The sequence below is a fragment of the Caretta caretta genome, chromosome 7 (assembly GCF_965140235.1).
Source record: "Caretta caretta isolate rCarCar2 chromosome 7, rCarCar1.hap1, whole genome shotgun sequence".
NCBI classification, from domain to species: domain Eukaryota; kingdom Metazoa; phylum Chordata; order Testudines; family Cheloniidae; genus Caretta; species Caretta caretta.
The window spans coordinates 116,001,498-116,024,041 of record NC_134212.1 but is presented as its reverse complement, the minus strand read 5'-3'; the positions used below and the strand labels follow the sequence as shown (position 1 = coordinate 116,024,041).

At 44.5% G+C, this 22,544-nt stretch overlaps 1 protein-coding gene across 5 annotated transcripts in view; it reads right to left on the bottom strand.

Annotated features, from left to right (window-relative positions):
- GPAM (glycerol-3-phosphate acyltransferase, mitochondrial) overlaps positions 1–21,410 on the bottom strand; it is a 43,872-nt gene extending 22,462 nt beyond the window's left edge. Inside the window, exons 1-7 of one of the 5 annotated variants that reach the window (XM_048857884.2) lie at positions 21,290–21,410; positions 17,420–17,548; positions 15,364–15,486; positions 12,144–12,217; positions 9,050–9,163; positions 7,551–7,694; positions 6,827–6,923 (exon numbers count right to left, since the gene is read on the bottom strand). In XM_048857884.2, the coding sequence (XP_048713841.1) occupies positions 6,827–6,923; positions 7,551–7,694; positions 9,050–9,163; positions 12,144–12,217; positions 15,364–15,486; positions 17,420–17,545 (678 nt within the window). In that variant the 5' untranslated portion in view covers positions 17,546–17,548; positions 21,290–21,410. Of the gene's footprint in view, positions 1–6,826; positions 6,924–7,550; positions 7,695–9,049; positions 9,164–12,143; positions 12,218–15,363; positions 15,487–16,839; positions 17,308–17,419; positions 17,549–21,169 lie in introns of those variants that run through there. The other 4 variants (XM_048857888.2, XM_048857883.2, XM_048857885.2 and 1 more) reach the window with 4 other exon arrangements.
- Positions 21,411–22,544: the final 1,134 nt, after the last annotated feature.

The following is a 22,544-nucleotide window of genomic DNA, read 5'->3' as shown; positions in this document are numbered from 1 at the left end:
TTTGCAGTAGGAAATAAAACAGTGGAAAGTACCGCTCGGCCAAGTTGAGTATCTGTTTTAGGGCCTTGCGTGATAGCGTAAATGTTTGGCAAAGGTGTGTCTGGATGCCCAGATGGCAGCCTTGCAAATGTCTATCTACGGGACATTGTTTAGAAATGCCGTGGACATCAATGTAGACCTCGTGGAATGCACACTAATGGTTGCTGGAAGCTGAGTGCCTTTTAGCTGATAGCATAGCCGAATGCATCCAGATATCCATTTAGAGAGCCTCTGTTTGGTATGTGCGCTCCTTTGGACCGTTCTGCTACTGATACGAAGAGTTTAGGAGAAGCCCGAAATGGTTTAATTCTGTCCAGATAAAAGGTCAAAGCCCTTCTAACTTCCAGCGTGTGCACGGTCACCTCTAACGAATTTGCGTTTGGCTTGGGGAAGAAAGTTGGGAGCTGCAGAGGTTCGTTAATGTGGAAGTATGAGTGCACCTCAGCTAAGAATTTGGGATGAGTGTATAACATAACTTTATCCTTACGAAAGATAGTATGGGGGGGGTCAGCCATAAGTGCCTCTATCTCCCCCATGTCTCATGGATGTGATGGCAACCGAAAAGGATACTTTCATGGACAAGTGTAACAAGGAGCAAGTTGCCAAAGGTTTGAACGGTTGACGAGTCAGGACGGTTGGCCCAAGATTTAAGTCCCAAGGTACAGTATGTGGCCTCACATCCAGAGAGAGGGTGTGGATGCCTCGGAGGAATTGTTTGGTGATAGGGTGAGCAAAGATTGAGGTCTCATCAATCTTTTGGTGGAAAGCAGTGATCACCGCTAAGTGAACCTTCAGTGAACTAATGGAAAGGCCCAACCATTTAAGCCCTAAGAGATAGTCTCGTATCATCATGAGAGGAGCAGATACAGCATATGCTTGTTTTGTGGTACACCATGTTCATAGAATCATAGAATCATAGAATATAAGGGTTGGAAGGGACCCCAGAAGGTCATCTAGTCCAACCCCCTGCTCAAAGCAGGACCAATTCCCAGTTAAATCATCCCAGCCAGGGCTTTGTCAAGCCTGACCTTAAAAACCTCTAAGGAAGGAGATTCTACCACCTCCCTAGGTAACGCATTCCAGTGTTTCACCACCCTCATAGTGAAAAAGTTTTTTCCTAATATCCAATCTAAACCTCCCCCACTATAACTTGAGACCATTACTCCTCGTTCTGTCATCTGATACCACTGAGAACAGTCTAGAGCCATCCTCTTTGGAACCCCCTTTCAGGTAGTTGAAAACAGCTATCAAATCCCCCCTCATTCTTCTCTTCTGCAGGCTAAACAATCCCAGCTCCCTCAGCCTCTCCTCATAACTCATATGTTCCAGACCCCTAATCATTTTTGTTGCCCTTCGCTGGACTCTCTCCAATTTATCCACATCCTTCTTGAAGTGTGGGGCCCAAAACTGGACACAGTACTCCAGATGAGGCCTCACCAATGTCGAATAGAGGGGAACGATCACGTCCCTCGATCTGCTCGCTATGCCCCTACTTATACATCCCAAAATGCCATTGGCCTTCTTGGCAACAAGGGCACACTGCTGACTCATATCCAGCTTCTCGTCCACTGTCACCCCTAGGTCCTTTTCCGCAGAACTGCTGCCTAGCCATTCGGTCCCTAGTCTGTAGCTGTGCATTGGGTTCTTCCGTCCTAAGTGCAGGACCCTGCACTTATCCTTATTGAACCTCATCAGATTTCTTTTGGCCCAATCCTCCAATTTGTCTAGGTCCCTCTGTATCCTATCCCTCCCCTCCAGCGTATCTACCACTCCTCCCAGTTTAGTATCATCCGCAAATTTGCTGAGAGTGCAATCCACACCATCCTCCAGATCATTTATGAAGATATTGAACAAAACCGGCCCCAGGACCGACCCTTGGGGCACACCACTTGATACCGGCTGCCAACTAGACATGGAGCCATTGATCACTACCCGTTGAGCCCGACAATCTAGCCAGCTTTCTACCCACCTTGTAGTGCATTCATCCAGCCCATACTTCCTTAACTTGCTGACAAGAATACTGTGGGAGACCGTGTCAAAAGCTTTGCTAAAGTCAAGAAACAATACATCCACTGCTTTCCCTTCATCCACAGAACCAGTAATCTCATCATAGAAGGCGATTAGATTAGTCAGGCATGACCTTCCCTTGGTGAATCCATGCTGGCTGTTCCTGATCACTTTCCTCTCATGCAAGTGCTTAAGGATTGATTCTTTGAGGACCTGCTCCATGATTTTTCCAGGGACTGAAGTGAGGCTCACTGGCCTGTAGTTCCCAGGATCCTCCTTCTTCCCTTTTTTAAAGATTGGCACTACATTAGCCTTTTTCCAGTCATCCGGGACTTCCCCGGTTCGCCACGAGTTTTCAAAGATAATGGCCAATGGCTCTGCAATCACAGCCGCCAGTTCCTTCAGCACTCTCGGATGCAACTCGTCCGGCCCCATGGACTTGTGCACGTCCAGCTTTTCTAAAAAGTCCCTAACCACCTCTATCTCCACAGAGGGCTGGCCATCTCTTCCCCATTTTGTGATGCCCAGCGTAGCAGTCTGGGAGCTGACCTTGTTAGTGAAAACAGAGGCAAAAAAAGCATTGAGTACATTAGCTTTTTCCACATCCTCTGTCACTAGTTTGCCTCCCTCATTCAGTAAGGGGCCCACACATTCCTTGGCTTTCTTCTTGTTGCCAACATACCTGAAGAAACCCTTCTTGTTACTCTTGACATCTCTGGCTAGCTGCAGCTCCAGGTGCGTTTTGGCCCTCCTGATAACATTCCTACATGCCCTAGCAATATTTTTATACTCTTCCCTGGTCATATGTCCAACCTTCCACTTCTTGTAAGCTTCTTTTTTATGTTTAAGATCCGCTAAGATTTCACCATTAAGCCAAGCTGGTCGCCTGCCATATTTACTATTCTTTCGACTCATCGGGATGGTTTGTCCCTGTAACCTCAACAGGGATTCCTTGAAATACAGCCAGCTCTCCTGGACTCCTTTCCCCTTCAAGTTAGTCCCCTAGGGGATCCTGGCCATCCGTTCCCTGAGGGAGTCGAAGTCTGCTTTCCTGAAGTCCAGGGTCCGTATCGTGCTGCTTACCTTTCTTCCCTGTGTCAGGATCCTGAACTCAACCAACTCATGGTCACTGCCCCCCAGATTCCCATCCACTTTTGCTTCCCCCACTAATTCTACCCGGTTTGTGAGCAGCAGGTCAAGAAAAGCGCCCCCCCTAGTTGGCTCCTCGAGCACTTGCGCCAGGAAATTGTCCCCTACGCTTTCCAAAAACTTCCTGGATTGTCTATGCACCGCTGTATTGCTTTCCCAGCAGATATCAGGAAAATTAAAGTCACCCATGAGAATCAGGGCATGCGATCCAGTAGCTTCCGTGAGCTGCCGGAAGAAAGCCTCATCTACCTCATCCCCCTGGTCCGGTGGTCTATAGCAGACTCCCACCACTACATCACTCTTGTTGCACACACTTCTAAACTTAATCCAGAGACACTCAGGTTTTTCTGCAGTTTCGTACCGGAGCTCTGAGCAGTCATACTGCTCCCTTACATACAGTGCTACTCCCCCACCTTTTCTGCCCTGCCTGTCCTTCCTGAACAGTTTATAACCATCCATGACAGTACTCCAGTCATGTGAGTTATCCCACCAAGTCTCTGTTATTCCAATCACGTCATCACCAGGACCTCCAGTTCTCCCTGCTTGTTTCCAAGGCTTTGTGCATTTGTATATAAGCACTTGAGATAACCTGTTGATCGCCCCTCATTCACAGAATGAGGCAGGAGCCCTCCCCTCACAGACATTCCTGCCTGTGCTTCCTCCCGGTATCCCGCTTTCCCACTTACCTCAGGGCTTTGGTCTCCTTCCCCCGGTGAACCTAGTTTAAAGCCCTCCTCACTAGGTTAGCCAGCCTGCTCGCGAAGATGCTCTTCCCTCTCTTCGTTAAGTGGAGCCCGTCTCTGCCTAGCACTCCTTCTTGGAACACCATCCCATGGTCGAAGAATCCAAAGCCTTCTCTCCGACACCACCTACGTAGCCATTCGTTGACTATGTTATGAATCTCTTCCACCTGTGTATGTAAGTGGAGCTTGTAGATAGCTTCCTACTGTTGAACCTGTTCTGAACAGGTTAGCTCATCATGAGAGAGCCATAAAGCAGCCATGCCTTGAGCTGTAGCATTTGCAAGTTGGGGTGCTGTAATTGTCCCTCCTGTTGTGTAAGTAGGTCTGGGTGCAGGGGAAGAGTGATCGGGGCTATGCTGACATGCATTTCAAGAAGGGGTACCACTGCTGTCTCAGTCACGTAGGGGCTATTAGGATGACTCTGGCTCTATCGGTTCTTATTTTCTGTATGACCCTGGGGAGCAGTGGTATCAGTGGAAACACATATAGGAGATCAGTGATCCAGCTGATTAAGAATGCATCTCTCCAAGAGTGTTTCCCCAGGGCTGCTCTGGAACAGAATAGGGGACTTTTGCTGTTGCGGACTGTGGCAAAAAGGTCTATACGTGGGTGATCCCACTGTCATAATACATGTTGAAGTACTGGGTTGCTTTGTTCCCATTTGTGGTCCTGAGGAAACCATCTGCTGAGTTCGTCTGTTGTGGTGTTCTGGCAGCCAGGTAGAAATGCAGCTGAAATGTGGATATTGTGACGGATGCGTAGATTCCGGAGCTTGATAGCCTCGGAGCAGAGTGAAAGGGATCTGGCTCCCCCCCTGCCTGTTTATATAAAACATACAAGTGATGTTGTCGGTCATCACTCGTACATGTTAATTTTGTATGAATGGTAGGAAGTGGAGGCAGGCATTGCGCATAGCGCGAAGTTCCAGGAAATTTATATGTAACCTGGTCTCTGTTGTGGACCATAGCCCCTGTGCTGAGCGATGTTCCTTGTTTGCTCCCCTACCCCACGAGGAAGGCATCTGTCGTGAGCAATTGTGAGGTGGGGGGGGGGGGGAATCTGTGTGAACTGGATCCCCAAGCACAGGTTGGGTGGGTGAGTCCACCAGGTTAATGATTCCTTGCTCTTGTGGGACATTGTTAAGCGGATGTTCATGTTGTGCTTGTTTGGTTTGTACACTGTTGATAGCCATCCCTGCAGGCAGTGCATGTGCAAACACGTATAATTGACTACAAATGTGCATGCTGCCACGTGGCTCAAAAGTTGTATGCATTCATGGGCCGTAAGCTGAATACCAACTGTTGGGTAGGTTCTATCATTGATTTCTTTGTAGGCTGAGGCTGTGAAAACAGCTTATTGCCGTTTGCATGGAGTGAACAGCTTCCAATAGAGTGTACACCTTGAGGAGACAATCGGCCAGATAAGGAAATATAATTATTCCTGGCTTCCTCAGATGCCCCGTTGCCACTGCGAGGATCTTGGAAAAGAAAAAAAACTTGGCACTAAAATACAAATGGTATAAACTGGCTAACACTAAATAACTATTTCCTAAACTAAAAACTAGGTATGAACGGCACTGCAGCGCTCCGTCTCAGGCCGGGGACAGCTGAGAAGGAACTGAGGAGTCCGGATTGTGCACGCGACACTTGAACAGACAACGGCGCACGAGGCAGGCAACGTGCATGCACAACCCATACGGGCCCTGCGGTAAAACTCTCCGAGCAAAGACGCACCTACATCTGGAGTGGAGCACTCACAGGGACACATCTCGAAGAAGAATTTTGTCTTCTAAATTTTCTTTACCGAGTAACACCTTAGATTAGTAGAACTGACAGAATTTCAGTTTACACTTCTCCACTTATTTTCTTTAGCAGCGAGAACAGACTAGGCAATTGCACTACCAGTGTTTGTGCTGTAGGCACTGCAGGGAGCAGTAGAATGACATTAGCAGGTTTTTCAGACTTACAGTATCAATGCAAGATGACGACAATTATTTGAGATGTGCCAAAATTTTCCACTGTAAACAGGTTGTTGACTTGTTTTGTAAAAAAGTAACTTAACTTTATCAGCAGCAATGTTCCCAGGCATTGTACTCCAAAATGCTAACACGGTAACTGATTACATAAGGAAAAAACCTGCCATTTTATTCTCACTGCATACTATCTAAGCAATATTGCACAATGTCTCCAAATACTCCCGGTAAAGTTCCTTAGAAATCAATGGTGCCTCTCTCTCTCATTTCAGTGCAATTATTTATTCCTTGATAGTGTATGGGTCATATAGCACCTTTCTGTGGTAAATTCTGCATAAAAGGCGTAGAAAATTCAGGATATTGATATTGTGAAATGGGAGGGGTAAGGACTGGTAGAACTTGAAAGGATGCTTATAATAAATTTAAATAAATAAGCAAGCAGTAGGTGAGGCACTTTGCAGACAAGTATGAAGACCAGGTTATTCCTTGAAGTCTAAATATATGTATAAGTAGTTTTAAAAAGTTTAGTAATTTATTAGCCTGCAGCTGTATCAGCATTGGGGGGGGGGGGGGGGGACAGAGAATATTCTACAGTGGGTCACATCAGACATTACACTCAAAAATGATCCTGAAACTTGAGATAAAACCAGAACTTGGCTTGGTCTTTTAGGGTGCTGTGAACACACAGCTGAAAGAGCACAGTATCTCTAGTACCTAGGATTATCTAATAAAGACAGGTCTGCTGAATGGTACGTTGACAGAACTGGATAGCACAGGATCTGAACTGGGGCCTGATTCTGATCTCATTTAGACTGGTATAACTTCACTGACTTCAATGGAGTCACTCCTGATTTACACCAGTGAAAGTAACATCAGAAGTTTCCCCATGTTTTAAGAGTTTATGTAATTTTCTTACCTTGGTGGCTGCTTTGACCATCTCCAATTGGCCTTTGTGGATCTGAATGTTCCAAAAGAAGCTGTTAAATAATTTCAGTAACACCCAACCAGTCAACCTAAGGGTGAAAAATGTTAAACCCAAGAGAATTTTAAGTTTAATTCAAAGTGGCCTTCCTGTTGTATTGCTTTTATAACCAATATGGTCACATAGAGATGTAGAGTTTGCAACACCAACTGGTCAGTGGAGTTGTTGGGGGCATAATCAGGGAGAATTCCTTCCTAACATCTCTCGTGATCAGCTTGCACACTGAAGCATGAAATTTGATTCCTATCTTAAGAGTCACAACTAAAGAAAAATATTGTTAAATGGACTATTGATCGTAAGTTACTGCAGCAAGATGCTTAAGCTGATTTAGGCAGTAACAATAGAGGGTACCCTGGGGCTGACAGCAAGGAGCTTAATTCAGGGGGGGAAAGTGTATTTATTTAAATTTTATCATACTATTTGTAAGTTGGAAAGCCCACAGATTCCTTGTGTTCCAATATGAGAGTATGATTACACTTCATTTTTTAAGGCTAAAACCTATAATCCTCATGTTTTGGGGTAGCATTAGGGTTAGCTATAAAATAGGAATTTTTAGGCAGGAAGTGACTGTTGTGCTCATGTACAAGGGCAAAGACTGGAGATCCTTCCCCTGATGCTAGGCAAGCATAAAAATAGTTCACCAAACTATGGTTATTACCTGATCAAAGCAGGTGAGATGTTTGCTACCATTTCTTGGAGAATTCTTCTAGCTTTTTTCTTCACTTTGCTGATGGCCTTGAGGTCTGTCCAAGTACCTGCAGCACTTAATACAGAAGCCTCCTCTACAATGGCCTTCTGCACTCTGATTTTAAAAATAAAACACAAGACAGTTCTGTAACAAATGAGTTAAGCTATAGACTGTTTCTAGAAGGAATGAACTAGGGCAGTTCTATGGTATAATTATTGCAGTAAGTTGGAAGATGAAAGAAATGCACATCAACATGCTTTGCGTTTCATTTGCCATAAACTGAAATTCAATGGTCATCTAAGTTTCGATTAAATACTTGTAAAATGAAATGGACCAATCCATGGGTAAACTGGTATCAGCTGGTCAATGATTTGCAGAAACATATTGAAAGTTATAAATACAGTACAGAGGCAAAAATATCATTCACTGGCTATCAAAGTTAACCCTTGACAGAGTATGGCAAGTGCTGGCCTTTAATAAGTTTCTCCATTCTAAGAACACATCTATAGAATATAAAATTTTAAAAGCAAGGGTCTGAGAGCTCTCAGATCAATGGCTGATGTTCAAAGCATTCCTTAAATTTGTGCAAGTATTCCTGGATATTATGAAAGTCGGCTCAGAAACTGAGTGAATTAGGAATCCAACTATAAGCACTAGCTCAAAAAGTTACTACAGAATGAGAGCATAGACTATAGATCCACCGCTTAGAAGGAGTAGGGCCTATGATGGTTGCCCCTGGCTAGGGCACTTCCAGCAGCACGGGGGAGATCAGACCCATCTCCACTCCGGGAACCTTCTGCGGCTGCAGGAAGCTCCATGGTTGCTGCCTTCAGAGTCCAGCTCTGAAGGCAGCACAGAAGTGAGGGTTGCAATCCCATGAGTCTTCTACAACAGGTTTGTGACCCCACACACACACAAATATCCCCTTTTGGGTTGCACCCCCACCATTATAACACCATGAAATTTCAGATTTAAACATCTGAATACGTAAAATGACACTGATCATAATGGACCGTGAATTTGGTAGGGCCCTAGCTATATAGATCTACTATGAACTTGGTAACAAAAGCTGCAAAGGGCTCCATAGTAGTTTATTATACTTAGGACTTTTCCACATGGGACGTTAACGTGAACCTATAGCACACCTGCTTGCCATGCACTAATGTCCCATGTTAACAAGCCCTTAATATTAAGTTTATTGTATCTGTAGCAGCAGTCTCTCCAAAGATACGGAGGCTGATGTGTAAAAACCCCACCCACCCATAACTATTCTATACAAAAGTTATGTGGCTTAAATTTGAGGGATGAGCTGTCATACAGACACTGTACCTTCTATTATTCTAAATATTCTAGCTTTCAGAATTTGCTGTGTTGTCATTCTGTAACAATCTTTGATTAAATGTAATATTATGCATGAAATTGGAAACAGACACAAAAAAAACAATGTTGGCTTATTTAGCACATCTTACCTGCTGCAGTTCAACACATTTTCTGTCACATTGTTGGCAAACATACTCTTATGCACATCTCGTTCTTGCACAAAAAGAACATAACAGAGCCGTCTTGCCAGCCACCCTCTGTACCTATATCATAAGAAAGATAATCATCAAAATGTGTCCCAAAAATGTGTCCCATTGTCAGCTTTTAAAAGAATAATTTTATTGTCAAACATTCACATACATCCAATAAAAGGTTACAAAAGTAGGTAAAATTCTTTGAACAGCTACCTCATAGCTTCTGTATTTTCTACTATATCAGAAAATTAACAGTGTTACAGACAGAATAGATATATATCACAAGATACGTGGGAAGAAACCCAAACTGAAGCAACAAACTTATGGGAGGCTGGTGTCATAACATTTTCACTCAATCATAAAAAAATTGCCACAAAAGAACATATCTGCGGTATTTTCCTTGGTTACATCTCAGAACTTACATACATTTCGGCTGTCTGCCAGGTCAGAATACACAATTCACCCAGTGCCAAGTTTTAAGCAAATCAGTGACCTTGCTGTGAGCAGCATAAATCCAGCTAACATTCGTCAACATTTTTATAAAAAGATCGAGGCTGACATTTTTCAAAGCTGCCTGAGTCACGTGTCAATCCTCAACCTAAAGATAGGGGTTCCTGCCACCTCCTCCTATAATTATTAACAAGATATTTTGTTTTGTTTTAATGCACATATATGCCTGTTTGCATTGTAACAATTCTAGGAATTTGCAAACAGTTATTTTGGAGATAAAAGCCTTGCTAAACTGTGGACAAGGAAGAAAAGAAAATAGGTTAAAGGTTTTTTTAATATTTTAAAGCACTTTCTCAGTTGTTTGGCAACTGCATTTTCATTGCTTTTCCTTTCTAAAAAAAAAATTCTTTGAGAGGTTTTTATAAAAAAATTCGTATTAGGCTTGACAAAATGGTCAACTGACCACATATTTCACTATGGTCAAATATTCACCCAAGAATGCCCTGATCAGCAGCCTACATTTCTGATTGCATCATGGAGCCATTCTTTAATTTTTTAGAACTTCATTTCATTGAGTTATTTTCACTCCGAAAAATGTGAAACAAGTAACTTTTTTTTTTTAAAAATTAGGCATAGAGTGAGCGCGCGTGTGTATATATATTATATATATAAATAAAATGCTATGCCTACTGTAGACCATAAAGTCTTACTCTTTTGTCTTACTGTTCTAATAAATTAGCACTTTAAAATATTTGACCATATTTGACAATATTCGACCAGTCAATTGACCAATTATTTTTGGACCAGTCATATGCCCAATCCGAATTGATTTTAAGGGAAAAGTTGAGAAGGGACGTTTGTTGCTATCAAACAGCTTGGTTATTGTGAGTAAGTCATCAGATCAGCACAGAAATATCACAGAAGCCTGTCAAATATTAGCACATTCACTATGAGGCTTAGAAATAATAATCATGCAAATCTCTACTCTCTAAATGGCTGTCAGACAGAGAAAACTGCATACTGTATACATAGTGAGAAACTGTATATTATGTAAATTAGGTATCTGCAACCAATCAGAGCACAAGGATTTACTGCGGGAAAAAACTGTAGTTAGGAATCAATAACTGTCTAGCACCCTTCGAATCAGACTGGCTGAGAATTCCATTTCAGTACAATACTAAATTCAAGGGAAATACTACACTGTCAAAAGGAAGAGGGGCTGAAACAAAATGATAAATAAATAAGTTGTTACTGGATGGTATTCATTCAAGAGTTCCAAAGGAACTTAAAGTGGTAGGCTAAACTACAAACAAAATATGCATTCATTAAAATCTGTGAATATAGTCACTGTTCACTAGCAGTTAGAAAAATCACTTTTTTAATTTTGAAAATGAGCAAATGTGGTATGAAAGTTACTGAGAGATTAAATATGGAACTTCAAAAAATCATTTACACGTTCACTACAACTGCACTGTGAGTTAAGCACATTTTGTGGTTTAAGGAAAAATGGTTCGATGAATCAACTGGTTTTACATTCCTATTTTACAAAACCATGAGCTATCAAGACCGTTCAAGGATTTGACCTATTTTTTTTATTTTATTTTAAACAGCATTTCAAAAGGTTTTCAGTATTCTAGACCACTGATGACACACACAAAAAATAATCAATTAAATCAATAGACAGTAATCTCCAGTATTAACCGCCAGGCCTTCCCTCTCTCTCTCTCTCAAGTACAACACAACACTGTCTTTCTTTCACTCAGACATTTTGGCTCGTTTCCTCCAGTCTATTAGCCTGTCTCTGTTTGTTCTGAATCTACAATGAATACTACAGAATCTTACGTTAATTATGATATCAGGAGAATCAACTTTGCAGGCAGGCAGAACACAGAAACATTTTCATTTACTTCAAAATGAAAGTATCATTACCCCAGGACAAAACTATAAAAACAGAACAAAAATGCATTATCCAGTTAAATACCTTAAACACACATATCAAAGAGCTGTACTTTGCTATCATGGAAGGACAGGTTCAACCTATAACTGCTATTTTCCTATGTATACCAACAGTGGCCAAAGTGTAGGCTGTGGGCCAAATTGACAAATTCAACAATGCAGCCTTCAGTCACACAGTCAACCCAAGGATGCAGAGGCCACTTTCATCTTTAATCTATTGCTGCTTTCATCTTTAATACAGGGATACATGCTTACCCATTCAAATCAATATCTGTGGGACACGCACATTGTGACTCACACCCCAATGCATTAAAGTCAATGGCGATTGACATCTGCTTTACTTTACGCAGACTACGTGCCATCTTCACACTCCTTATATGCAGTCAATGTAAGTAGACAACCTTGGGACTGCTCTGAAATATACAAGCAGTTTGCACACACTGTCTGTAGTTAGCAGCGTGCCAAGACAGACTATAGGTTTTATTGCCGCTGTAAATTCAGCACAGATTCAAGCGTACCAAGAAAGCATTCTAGCCCTCATGAGGTTGTTAAATCTTTCTTGGTGGTTTCTCTGCCAAGAGATCCAGTAAGTTAGAAAGACAAAGAAAATGTCATTAATTATGCTGGAAATAGTTTAACTTACCTTGTGTGCGTTTCATTGATATAGATGACATTGCGTAGGCCCAAAGAAGGGATACTAGCATTGAAAAGTTTATCCTACCAAAACAAAATGAGAGAAAAGAAATAATTGGAAGACTTTTTCCTTATAAAATAATGGTCGTTTCTTCACATTAACAATAACGTAAATTCTTTTTCCTCTTCAAATATGAAGATAAAGAAACAGAGGCAGAAGTGTTATGTGACTTGTTGATGAGTACAAAATAAACCAGTACCAGAGCTGAGATTTAAACTCAGGAGGCCCTATCTCCCAGACCTTTACTCAGGCCACATTTAGCGCCCATTCAGTTCATCCATGATACTTTACTGCACCTAGAAAACTCAACAGTGCCTCCCACTTGGAAGTGGATGAAGATCAGGATACGTAATGAGCGGGGGTATAAGTAAATGCACGTTCCTAAACAGAAGGGAAATAACCCTCACTTTTTTAGCATGGGTAACACTGCCAGCCAGTGAAAACCACAGAAAAACAAAATAAAGGTTAGTTTAATCCAAACTTGTCTAACCAGTCTAATCACTTAAATGGGAAAGCAATGGGTGTTATAGAATACCAGAAGATAGATGCAGGTCATGAGCTGTTCAAAAACAGTCAGAGTTTAGGCCCAGGGTCCATCTACAAAGCCAGAATATTGTATTATGAGCAAACTACATAAACCAGCACTTGTGCAAAGACAAATAATGAAGTGATGCTTCAGACTGGAACTTGAGGTCAGATTCACACCTGGTGTAAGCAGGAGATACACCATATAAACCTTACCCCAGTCAAACCCTCTGGCTCAAGCACAGCATCTGCATGAGAAGGTTTATAGTTAGTACTGTAGCCCATTTTGACAGTCACGAACTGAAGGTGATCCTCTCTCAAATCTAGACATTTGCTGTAACAAGTACAAAACCTGCATTCCTGTGATTTGCTATGTAAAAATAAATACGTGTATATGAATCATTCAGGTCCTGGGAAGTGAGAACTCATTCAAGAAGAGATTCACAGCACACTCAAGTCACTTATCACCTCCCACCCTAAACAGAAGATGCCAATAAAGCAAGTCATCACACAGATAACAAGTTGCCTTTTGTTGTTGTTGTATTGCCAACCCAGACAAACAATTTATGAGTTCAGAGAAAGATTCATGAACGTAGCTGACACAGGGATGGGAAAGAACTCAATGAGGAACACCACCAGGGAAGGGAGTGTTATTGTATTTGGGTGGCAATGTTGCTTTTTGGATAGAGCACTGGACTGGGACTCAGGATACCTGGGTTCTCTTTCCAGCTATGCCAATGGCCTGTTGGAGAAGTCATTTCACCTCTCTATGCCACGTCATTTCACCTCTCTGTGCTCATCTATAAAATGGGGATAATGATACTGACCTCCTTTGTAAAGCACAAGAGCTACTGATGAAAATGCTATAAAAGATAATATAAAAATATCTATTTATTTCCCTTCTAGAACATTAAGCAACAAGTGTATTGTACAATTATGCTCTGAGGTTAACAAAAGGGTGTCTGATACCACAGCCACCTTTCAATGCATTGCTACAATACAATTTGCAAAGGACATAAAACACTCTGCTGCAGGTATTCCCCTCAAATCATATGTAGCATGAAAAGCCAACCTCAAAAAAAAAAAATCACTGGATTTGTGTCAACAGATCTAGTATTTACCCCTTCCTTTTCAAATTTAACTTTAAACTGAGATTCTCATCAGAAAAGGGACTATAAAAACAGCACTGAGGTGTTCCATATGTATTCCATCACATTAGGTATGACTAAGGAGATCATGGCTATGTAACCCCCCCCGGCAGAGTCCTTGAATTTTGCCCTCATTTACACCTAAGCAACCGCAGTAGTTTTAGTGGGGCAGCACAGGTATAACTAAGGGCATAATTCAAAGAAAATGGGATTAAGTGGCCCTACAAATGGATCATCAACAACAAGTTTGATGCTTGAGCCAGAAAAGAAATCAGTTCACTCTCAGAACTAAACTGGCTCCACAGACTAAACAAAATCCAAAAATATTTTTGATATGGCAAGTTACAAAAGCATTGCAAAAACATATGAGGCACAAAACCCCTACGTGTACACAGGAGGTGGAATCAATTTATCTAGGTCCTTATATTGTTCCCCATATCCTACCAAGGATAGTTCTCTACAATGCATTTGGGGTTTTATCCCCTGTATCCATTTGTCGTTATTGACCATTCCTACTCTGGTGGCAGGAGTTAACAGAAGCAAAAGTGTTCTTTTGTCACTGAACTCAACAAATACTTACTATAGCCAAACACAAGTTACTGGCCTCACTACAGGGGTAACTGGGTAAAATTTAGGGACCTGTAACACAGAGGAGGTCAGAGTAGAATCAGATAATCTAATGGTCCCTTCTGGCCTTAAACTCTGTGAATCTATGAAATATAATTGAACAAAAGAGAGTACATATCTGACAAGTAAAAATGTACCATTTCACACAATCACACCTTCAAAGGAAGCTCATTCACTATAGTTTAAAAGTTTGGCAAAACACTTTTTGAAGTCATCTTGCAGATCATCTGTTACTTGAGCATCTTGATACTGCTCCAAGGGACAAAACATCACAAAAACTACTACATCTGGCACTTGTTGTTGCCAGGCTCAGCAGAAAAGCCAAGAATTGTCTGGGTCTGAAAACTCAATTGTCTTCTCAAACCTACTTGTGGTTCCTTCAAGTCAGTGGTGAAACATATTGGAGAATACGAGAAGCTTTCAAGACCAATGGTCAGACTGTAGTTATTCTATGGATTCAGAGTGAACGTTAAGATTTCATTTTTGGAGATTAATACCTTTCATGAGCATTAAATTTACATCAGTAACATGTATTTTAAATAATCTTGCACAGCAAATGAGTTTTTCACAAAATTCAAACACTAGTTCTCAAACAGAATTTAGTGCAGGGAATTCTGCACTGGAAGACAGACAGACAGACAAGACATCACAAAAGGTCTTTTCCATCTCCAAATTTTATGACAATGTTTTAGGAAAGGTAATCTTAACTACCAAGCAAACAAAAGAGAAGTAACAATCAACCTCCCTGTATAGATTAACAACACTGTGATCTTAATTCTGAAAGTGAGGAAACTACTGAAACTCCAATACACTGTAATCACATTTCAACTTCTTATTGTCAAACATAATCCAGTTCATAATCTTCTTACCCGGCTTTGGGGAGTACACATGTAGCAACAGCGTCCCACAAATGGCCTTTTTCTGCTCAGTAGTGTCTCTTTCCATTTTAAAGTCGCAGATCGGAAGACAGTAGGCCTCGAATTGCACTCTCCCTAGCACAAAAATGACAATTATCCACTACTGAGAATTTAAAGACTTTAGGGATACTACCAGGCCCAACTTATTTTTTTAAACCTAAGGCCAATAGAAATGTTTCCGTAATTTTTTTTTCTAAAATTCCAACTGATACCAAAAAAACCCCTACATTCTGCTGCACTATTTACATCCCTAACACTGCATTATTGTACTGATGCCTGCAAAGCTGAAAATGAAATTGACATAAGCTAACTAGAAACAGATGAGAAATTAACCAGTATATTTTCATTTTCAGAAATGAGAGAAGAGTAAAAAGTTAACAAAGTATAGTGAACAGTAAATCAGATGTCATTTTAATAATTCAGAGTCGTTCATAATGTAATCAAGGAAATCTGAATTTTAATTCATTGCCGGACAATGTCATTTTAAAATTGTAAGATGACTGAACGTATAAGAACTTCACCAATTTTACAGTCCTTATAGGTTATGTTTCAACAGCCATATGAAAAGTAATAAGCAAAAATAACTACTGTACGAAAGCCTAATTCCTCAGGCTGATTTTTAAAGATTCCCAAGTACAGGGAATCAGTAACAAGAAAGCTGGAGTTTTCTTTTATTTGATTAATTAGAAAAACAAACCATGCCATTCTTAACTACAGTAGCATGCATAATTAAACATGCATAATTCCCACTGAAATCAATGGGAATATTACTTGCCTGTGGATGCTGGTTCAGGACCATTGTACTCAATGGAATTACAAAGTCATCTGTTATAATATTGATATAAAGAGCAACCATATAACCAAAAGAGAGAAAACAAAATAAGCCCATATATGTTAAAAATGACACATGAAAGGGAAGCAAAGCAGATTGCAGCCAGTACCTTCAATGCAGCATACCTGTTAGAAATCCTAAACGTGGGTTATCATATACTCAACTAGAAAACCACATCATTCAGAAACAACCAGAAAGTCAAAAGCAAGGCAAAAATTCATATTAAAAATTGAAATGTTCAACAGGTAATAGCCTGAATTGGCTAATGTTCCTACCCTAAAGAGTTTTTTTCAGAAACGAAATAAGCACCAAAATGCTGTCCCTTCACCAGCCCCATCTACTACCAATACCACCACCAAACGGTCACCATCCAAGCTCAAAACCTTTATGTCAAAACCCTCACATTTAGGCCCTTGCTAAAACCTGCTACTACTTTCTCTACAAAATCTCTTCCTTCCCATCTCGTGCATGCCATTATCCCCACTCTCATAATCTTTTCTCATTTACTGTAGCCTGTTCCCTCCTATCTCCTCCACCTCTAGTTGGATCCAAAACACACAGCTGCCAAAATCAACATCCTTTCTCTCAACTCTGACCATGTTTCCAACTCTTCTTTCGTATCAAGTTCCAAGTTCAAACTTCTCATCTTTAGAGCACTGCACAATTCCACCCTGCCTGCATTGCTACATCATCTCCTCCTACACCCATGCTGCTCCTTATGCTCCTCCCAACCTACTCTGTTCACTGCCCACTTTGTATATTCCAAATCCTGAATCCTTTTCCACAACAGCCTGCACAACTACAAAAGCCTCCCCATTAATGCCCACCAAGCTCCCTCCAGCACTTCTAAGAAACCATTTCAAGAGCTATATAAAACTATTAATAAATATACCATGAGGCTCTAAGGATGTTAACACCATTTCTTTCTATGCCTGACAAAATGAAGGCATTCTACTGCCTAGCAATACCGGTCTCTGCAACAGCATTATACTCTTGGTTCATCACCAATTTCTAAGCCAAGTACTGGAAGAAATTGTGTAATGTACATAGGAGATAACATTCTTATCCTCACTCCTCATGAAAAGAAAAAGAAAAAAAGAAAAAAGAAAATTCTATCTTATACTTTAAGGAAAAATAAAGCAAATCTTAAGGACTTACATCCATATTTTTACTTACCCATTCTTCACTGGAGTGCTTACATCTAGTGACAGCATATTCTGCTGAAGAGGCCAAATAGGAAACATCTATTGTTCCAAGGGACAAAGCAGCCTCATCCATGACACAGGACAAATTTAAGACCATGGGCTAAAAGGCAAAATGCATATTTTTGTGAAGGGTAATTTACAATTCTAAATAATTCATCATAAATTGGTTTCCTGTATCAATGCATATCCTGCAAAGTTCCAGATTGACTCTCTCAGGTTTTGGTACAAGCAGCTGTACCAACACAGTAAATGGACAAAATAGCATACTCAGTATGTCTAGATGAAGAGACCTATTAACACCTTGCCCATACTGCCTTGTACTGACCCAAAGGATACCTTTGCTCAAGAAGTTACTCACACTCCTCTTATACTATACAACATTCCTCTTTTATAAATTGACTCCTGGGAACATCTTTCTTCTATAAAGTCTTTCAGAAATGTTTTCTCCTTGCACCACCAGCCAGTGTATTGCATGTGTCTGAGCTAGATTAAGTGTTGAAACTAGATTTAAAACTCCTTGGGGCAAGGTTCATGCTATATGTGCATGTATAATTCCAAACTCATTACTGGCACGCAATAAAAAAAATATTAAAAATCCAACACAAGCCCACATTGCATGTGGAGAAGCCTGCATTAAGATAATCCTTTTGAAATAAAATATTTCATCATCAATCTAATAAATTTAGTTCATATCACTCCATGAAAGATTAATAAGCCAATAAGTCAAAAGCATTAAGAGAGTGTTACAATGAGCATTTGCACAACTCGGACATTCTGAAATCAAGTAGTAGTATTCACTACAAATTGTGAGATATATTTCATAAAATATCAATTTATATTCAATATGTATACAGTATTAAGAGAGGATGCTAATTCTTTCATTTATTACCACAGAGAAATATTTCAAAGCCCAGATCATGCAAATACCTGTAGGAGTACTCTCCACTGAACTCAATGGGCATATTCTGGTATATAAATGTTTGCAGAGACTAAAATCACTAACCCAAAATTTTACTTCATTTAATCCCAGGCAATCAACCAGCCTCAGCACAGGGAAATGAACTAGATGAAGTCTGGTGGTCCCTTTAAACCCTACATTTCTATGATTCTAAACAACAGTCAACCCTGGATCCATCCTGCAAGCACTCCATGCACAAAATTCTCAACTTAAATTAAAATTTTAAATTCTGGCATTTTACAGGATTAGGCCCTTTGGCTTAACTTTACACATTGTGAGTACAAAAAGGTACACGTGAATAGATCTTTGCAGGTTCAGGACCTTTATTTGCTTTACTGGGTCTTAAACACACTAATACTCTAAGTAACCCATAAATACAAATACGATGCTCATACATATTCAGAAAGATATGTCCCCTAATTCACTTCTCGGTCACCTTGGTCACATTTGTGTGTATACACAATCACTTGAAGACAAACACTAGAAATAAAAAGCTATTGAAGCAATGGCAATTTCATACATAAATCTACAGAGAAAAAAATTCTTCCAGCACCTAAACCCCATTAAACAGCTTATGCTCTAAACCAGCTACAATAAATATGTCAATCTAAAGTGAATCAGCATGGAGTAAAAATACAAAAGATCTGCTAAAAATAAAACTACAAACACTGAGCACAAATATGTGGTGTAGAATGTCCCTGAGCAATAGAGGGGCATATTGCCAAGCGGACTGCGCTGAGGCAATGTTGGAGGAGGAGCAGACCATAATGGCAATGAAACTGCACTGTCCTCTGAAGCTCACGTGGAACTGAGGAACGGATATGACAAAATCAGCAAGGTGCAATAAAGGTTTGTGGCTCCATTGGTCTGGAAGGGAGTGAGCATAAAGGTGCGTGAGAAGGCAAAGAAAAAACAATCTTAATAGGGCTCCCAGCCTCTAATTCCAATCTTCCAGTTCAGAGTACAGCCTGAATCTCTGCAGCTCAGTGAATGCTTCATCCTATTCCAGGCCTACAGAAAAGACAGAAGCGACCCATAACCAACCCCCCCACCAACACACACTATCTTCCCCTGCACCCTCCATGCCTTCCCACTATACCCCCATGCCTCTACCCCCTGCACACATCCCCCACACCCACTAGATAAACTATCCCCCATACCCACCCACGCTATTCCCTTGTGCCACACCGCCCCCACCCAAGCTAGTCCCTTGCGCCACACCACCCCCACCCACCTATGCAACCCCCACACACACACTATTCCCCTGTGCCACAGGGCCCCCACCCACCTCTGCAACCCCCCCACACACTATTCCCCTGTGCCACAGGGCCCCCACCCATCTCTGCAACCCCCCCCACACACTATTCCCCTGTGCCACACCGCCCCCACCCATCTCTGCACTGCCCCAACCCACGCTAGTCCCTTGCGCCACACCGCCCCCACCCACCTCTGCAACCCCCCCACACACTATTCCCGTGCCACACCGCCCCCACCCATCTCTGCACTGCCCCCACCCACGCTAGTCCCTTGCGCCACACCACCCCCACCCACCTCTGCAACCCCCCCACACACTATTCCCCTGTGCCACAGGGCCCCCACCCACCTCTGCAACCCCCCCACACACTATTCCCCTGTGCCACACCGCCCCCACCCACCTCTGAAACCCCCCCACACACTATTCCCCTGTGCCACACCGCCCCCACCCACCTCTGCAACCCCCCCACACACTATTCCCCTGTGCCACACCGCCCCCACCCATCTCTGCACTGCCCCCACCCACGCTAGTCCCTTGCGCCACACCGCCCCCACCCACCTCTGCAACCCCCCCACACACTATTCCCCTGTGCCACACCGCCCCCACCCATCTCTGCACTGCCCCCACCCAAGCTAGTCCCTTGTGCCACACCACCCCCACCCACCTCTGCAACCCCCCCACACACACTATTCCCCTGTGCCACAGGGCCCCCACCCACCTCTGCAACCCCCCCCACACACTATTCCCCTGTGCCACAGGGCCCCCACCCATCTCTGCAACCCCCCCACACACTATTCCCCTGTGCCACACCACCCCCACCCATCTCTGCAACCCCCCCACACACTATTCCCCTGTGCCACACCGCCCCCACCCATCTCTGCACTGCCCCAACCCACGCTAGTCCCTTGCGCCACACCGCCCCCACCCACCTCTGCAACCCCCCCACACACTATTCCCGTGCCACACCGCCCCCACCCATCTCTGCACTGCCCCCACCCACGCTAGTCCCTTGCGCCACACCACCCCCACCCACCTCTGCAACCCCCCCACACACTATTCCCCTGTGCCACACCGCCCCCACCCACCTCTGCAACCCCCCCACACACTATTCCCCTGTGCCACACCGCCCCCACCCATCTCTGCACTGCCCCCACCCACGCTAGTCCCTTGCGCCACACCGCCCCCACCCACCTCTGCAACCCCCCCACACACTATTCCCCTGTGCCACACCGCCCCCACCCACCTCTGCAACCCCCACACACACTATTCCCCTGTGCCACACCGCCCCCACCCATCTCTGCACTGCCCCCACCCACGCTAGTCCCTTGCGCCACACCGCCCCCACCCACCTCTGCAACGCCCCCCCCCAAACACACACTATCCCTCTGCACCCTCCCCCCACCTCCGCCCGCCATCTGCCCTGGGACCCCCACACTAGTACCGCCCCACCCACCCGTGCGCCATCCCCAACACTGTACCCCCTTCGCCCTGGGCCCCCACGTTATTACCGCGTGCAGCCTCCCGCTCCTTCCTGCCAGTTAGGAAACCCTCCTACTCACCCTGCACCGGGAAGCCCGCCCCAGACGCGTCTCTCCGCCCCTGCGGCTCCCCGCACCCCGACTACTCACGGGTCCCGCGCACGCTCCCGGCGGCGGCCGCGCCAGAGACTCTGTCAGAGCCTGGCTCAAGGACTCGCGGCGGCGCGGGCCTGACGCGAATCCTGCGCGCCCGTCTCCATGGTGCGGAGCGCACGCCGCCCCTCCTGCTGTGCAACCGCCACCCCATCCCCATCCCCCTCCGCCGAAAGCACCCCCAGCCCTCCACACACACACTCAGAGTGACACCCCATTCTAACCCCGCCCCCGACCACCAAGCCCCCCCACAGTGACACCCCATTCTAACCCCGCCCCCCGACCACCAAGCCCCCCCACAGTCACACCCCATTCTAACCCCGCCCCCGACCACCAAGCCCCCCCACAGTGACACCCCATTCTAACCCCGCCCCCCACCACCAAGCCCCCCCACAGTGACGCCCCATTCTAACCCCGCCCCCGACCACCAAGCCCCCCCACAGTGACGCCCCATTCTAACCCCGCCACCGACCACCAAGCCCCCCCACAGTGACACCCCATTCTAACCCCGCCCCCCGACCACCAAGCCCCCCCACAGTCACACCCCATTCTAACCCCGCCCCCGACCACCAAGCCCCCCCACAGTGACACCCCATTCTAACCCCGCCCCCCACCACCAAGCCCCCCCACAGTGACGCCCCATTCTAACCCCGCCCCCGACCACCAAGCCCCCCCACAGTGACGCCCCATTCTAACCCCGCCACCGACCACCAAGCCCCCCCACAGTGACGCCCCATTCTAACCCCGCCACCGACCACCAAGCCCCCCCACAGTGACGCCCCATTCTAACCCCGCCCCCCGACCACCAAGCCCCCCCCACAGTGACGCCCCATTCTAACCCCGCCCCCGACCACCAAGCCCCCCCACAGTGACGCCCCATTCTAACCCCGCCCCCGACCACCAAGCCCCCCCACAGTGACGCCCCATTCTAACCCCGCCCCCCACCACCAAGCCCCCCCACAGTGACGCCCCATTCTAACCCCGCCCCCCGACCACCAAGCCCCCCCACAGTGACGCCCCATTCTAACCCCGCCCCCGACCACCAAGCCCCCCACAGTGACGCCCCATTCTAACCCCGCCCCCCGACCACCAAGCCCCCCCACAGTGACGCCCCATTCTAACCCCGCCCCCCACCACCAAGCCCCCCCACAGTGACGCCCCATTCTAACCCCGCCCCCCACCACCAAGCCCCCCCACAGTGACGCCCCATTCTAACCCCGCCCCCCAGCACCTTCACCCCCCCGCCGAGCAC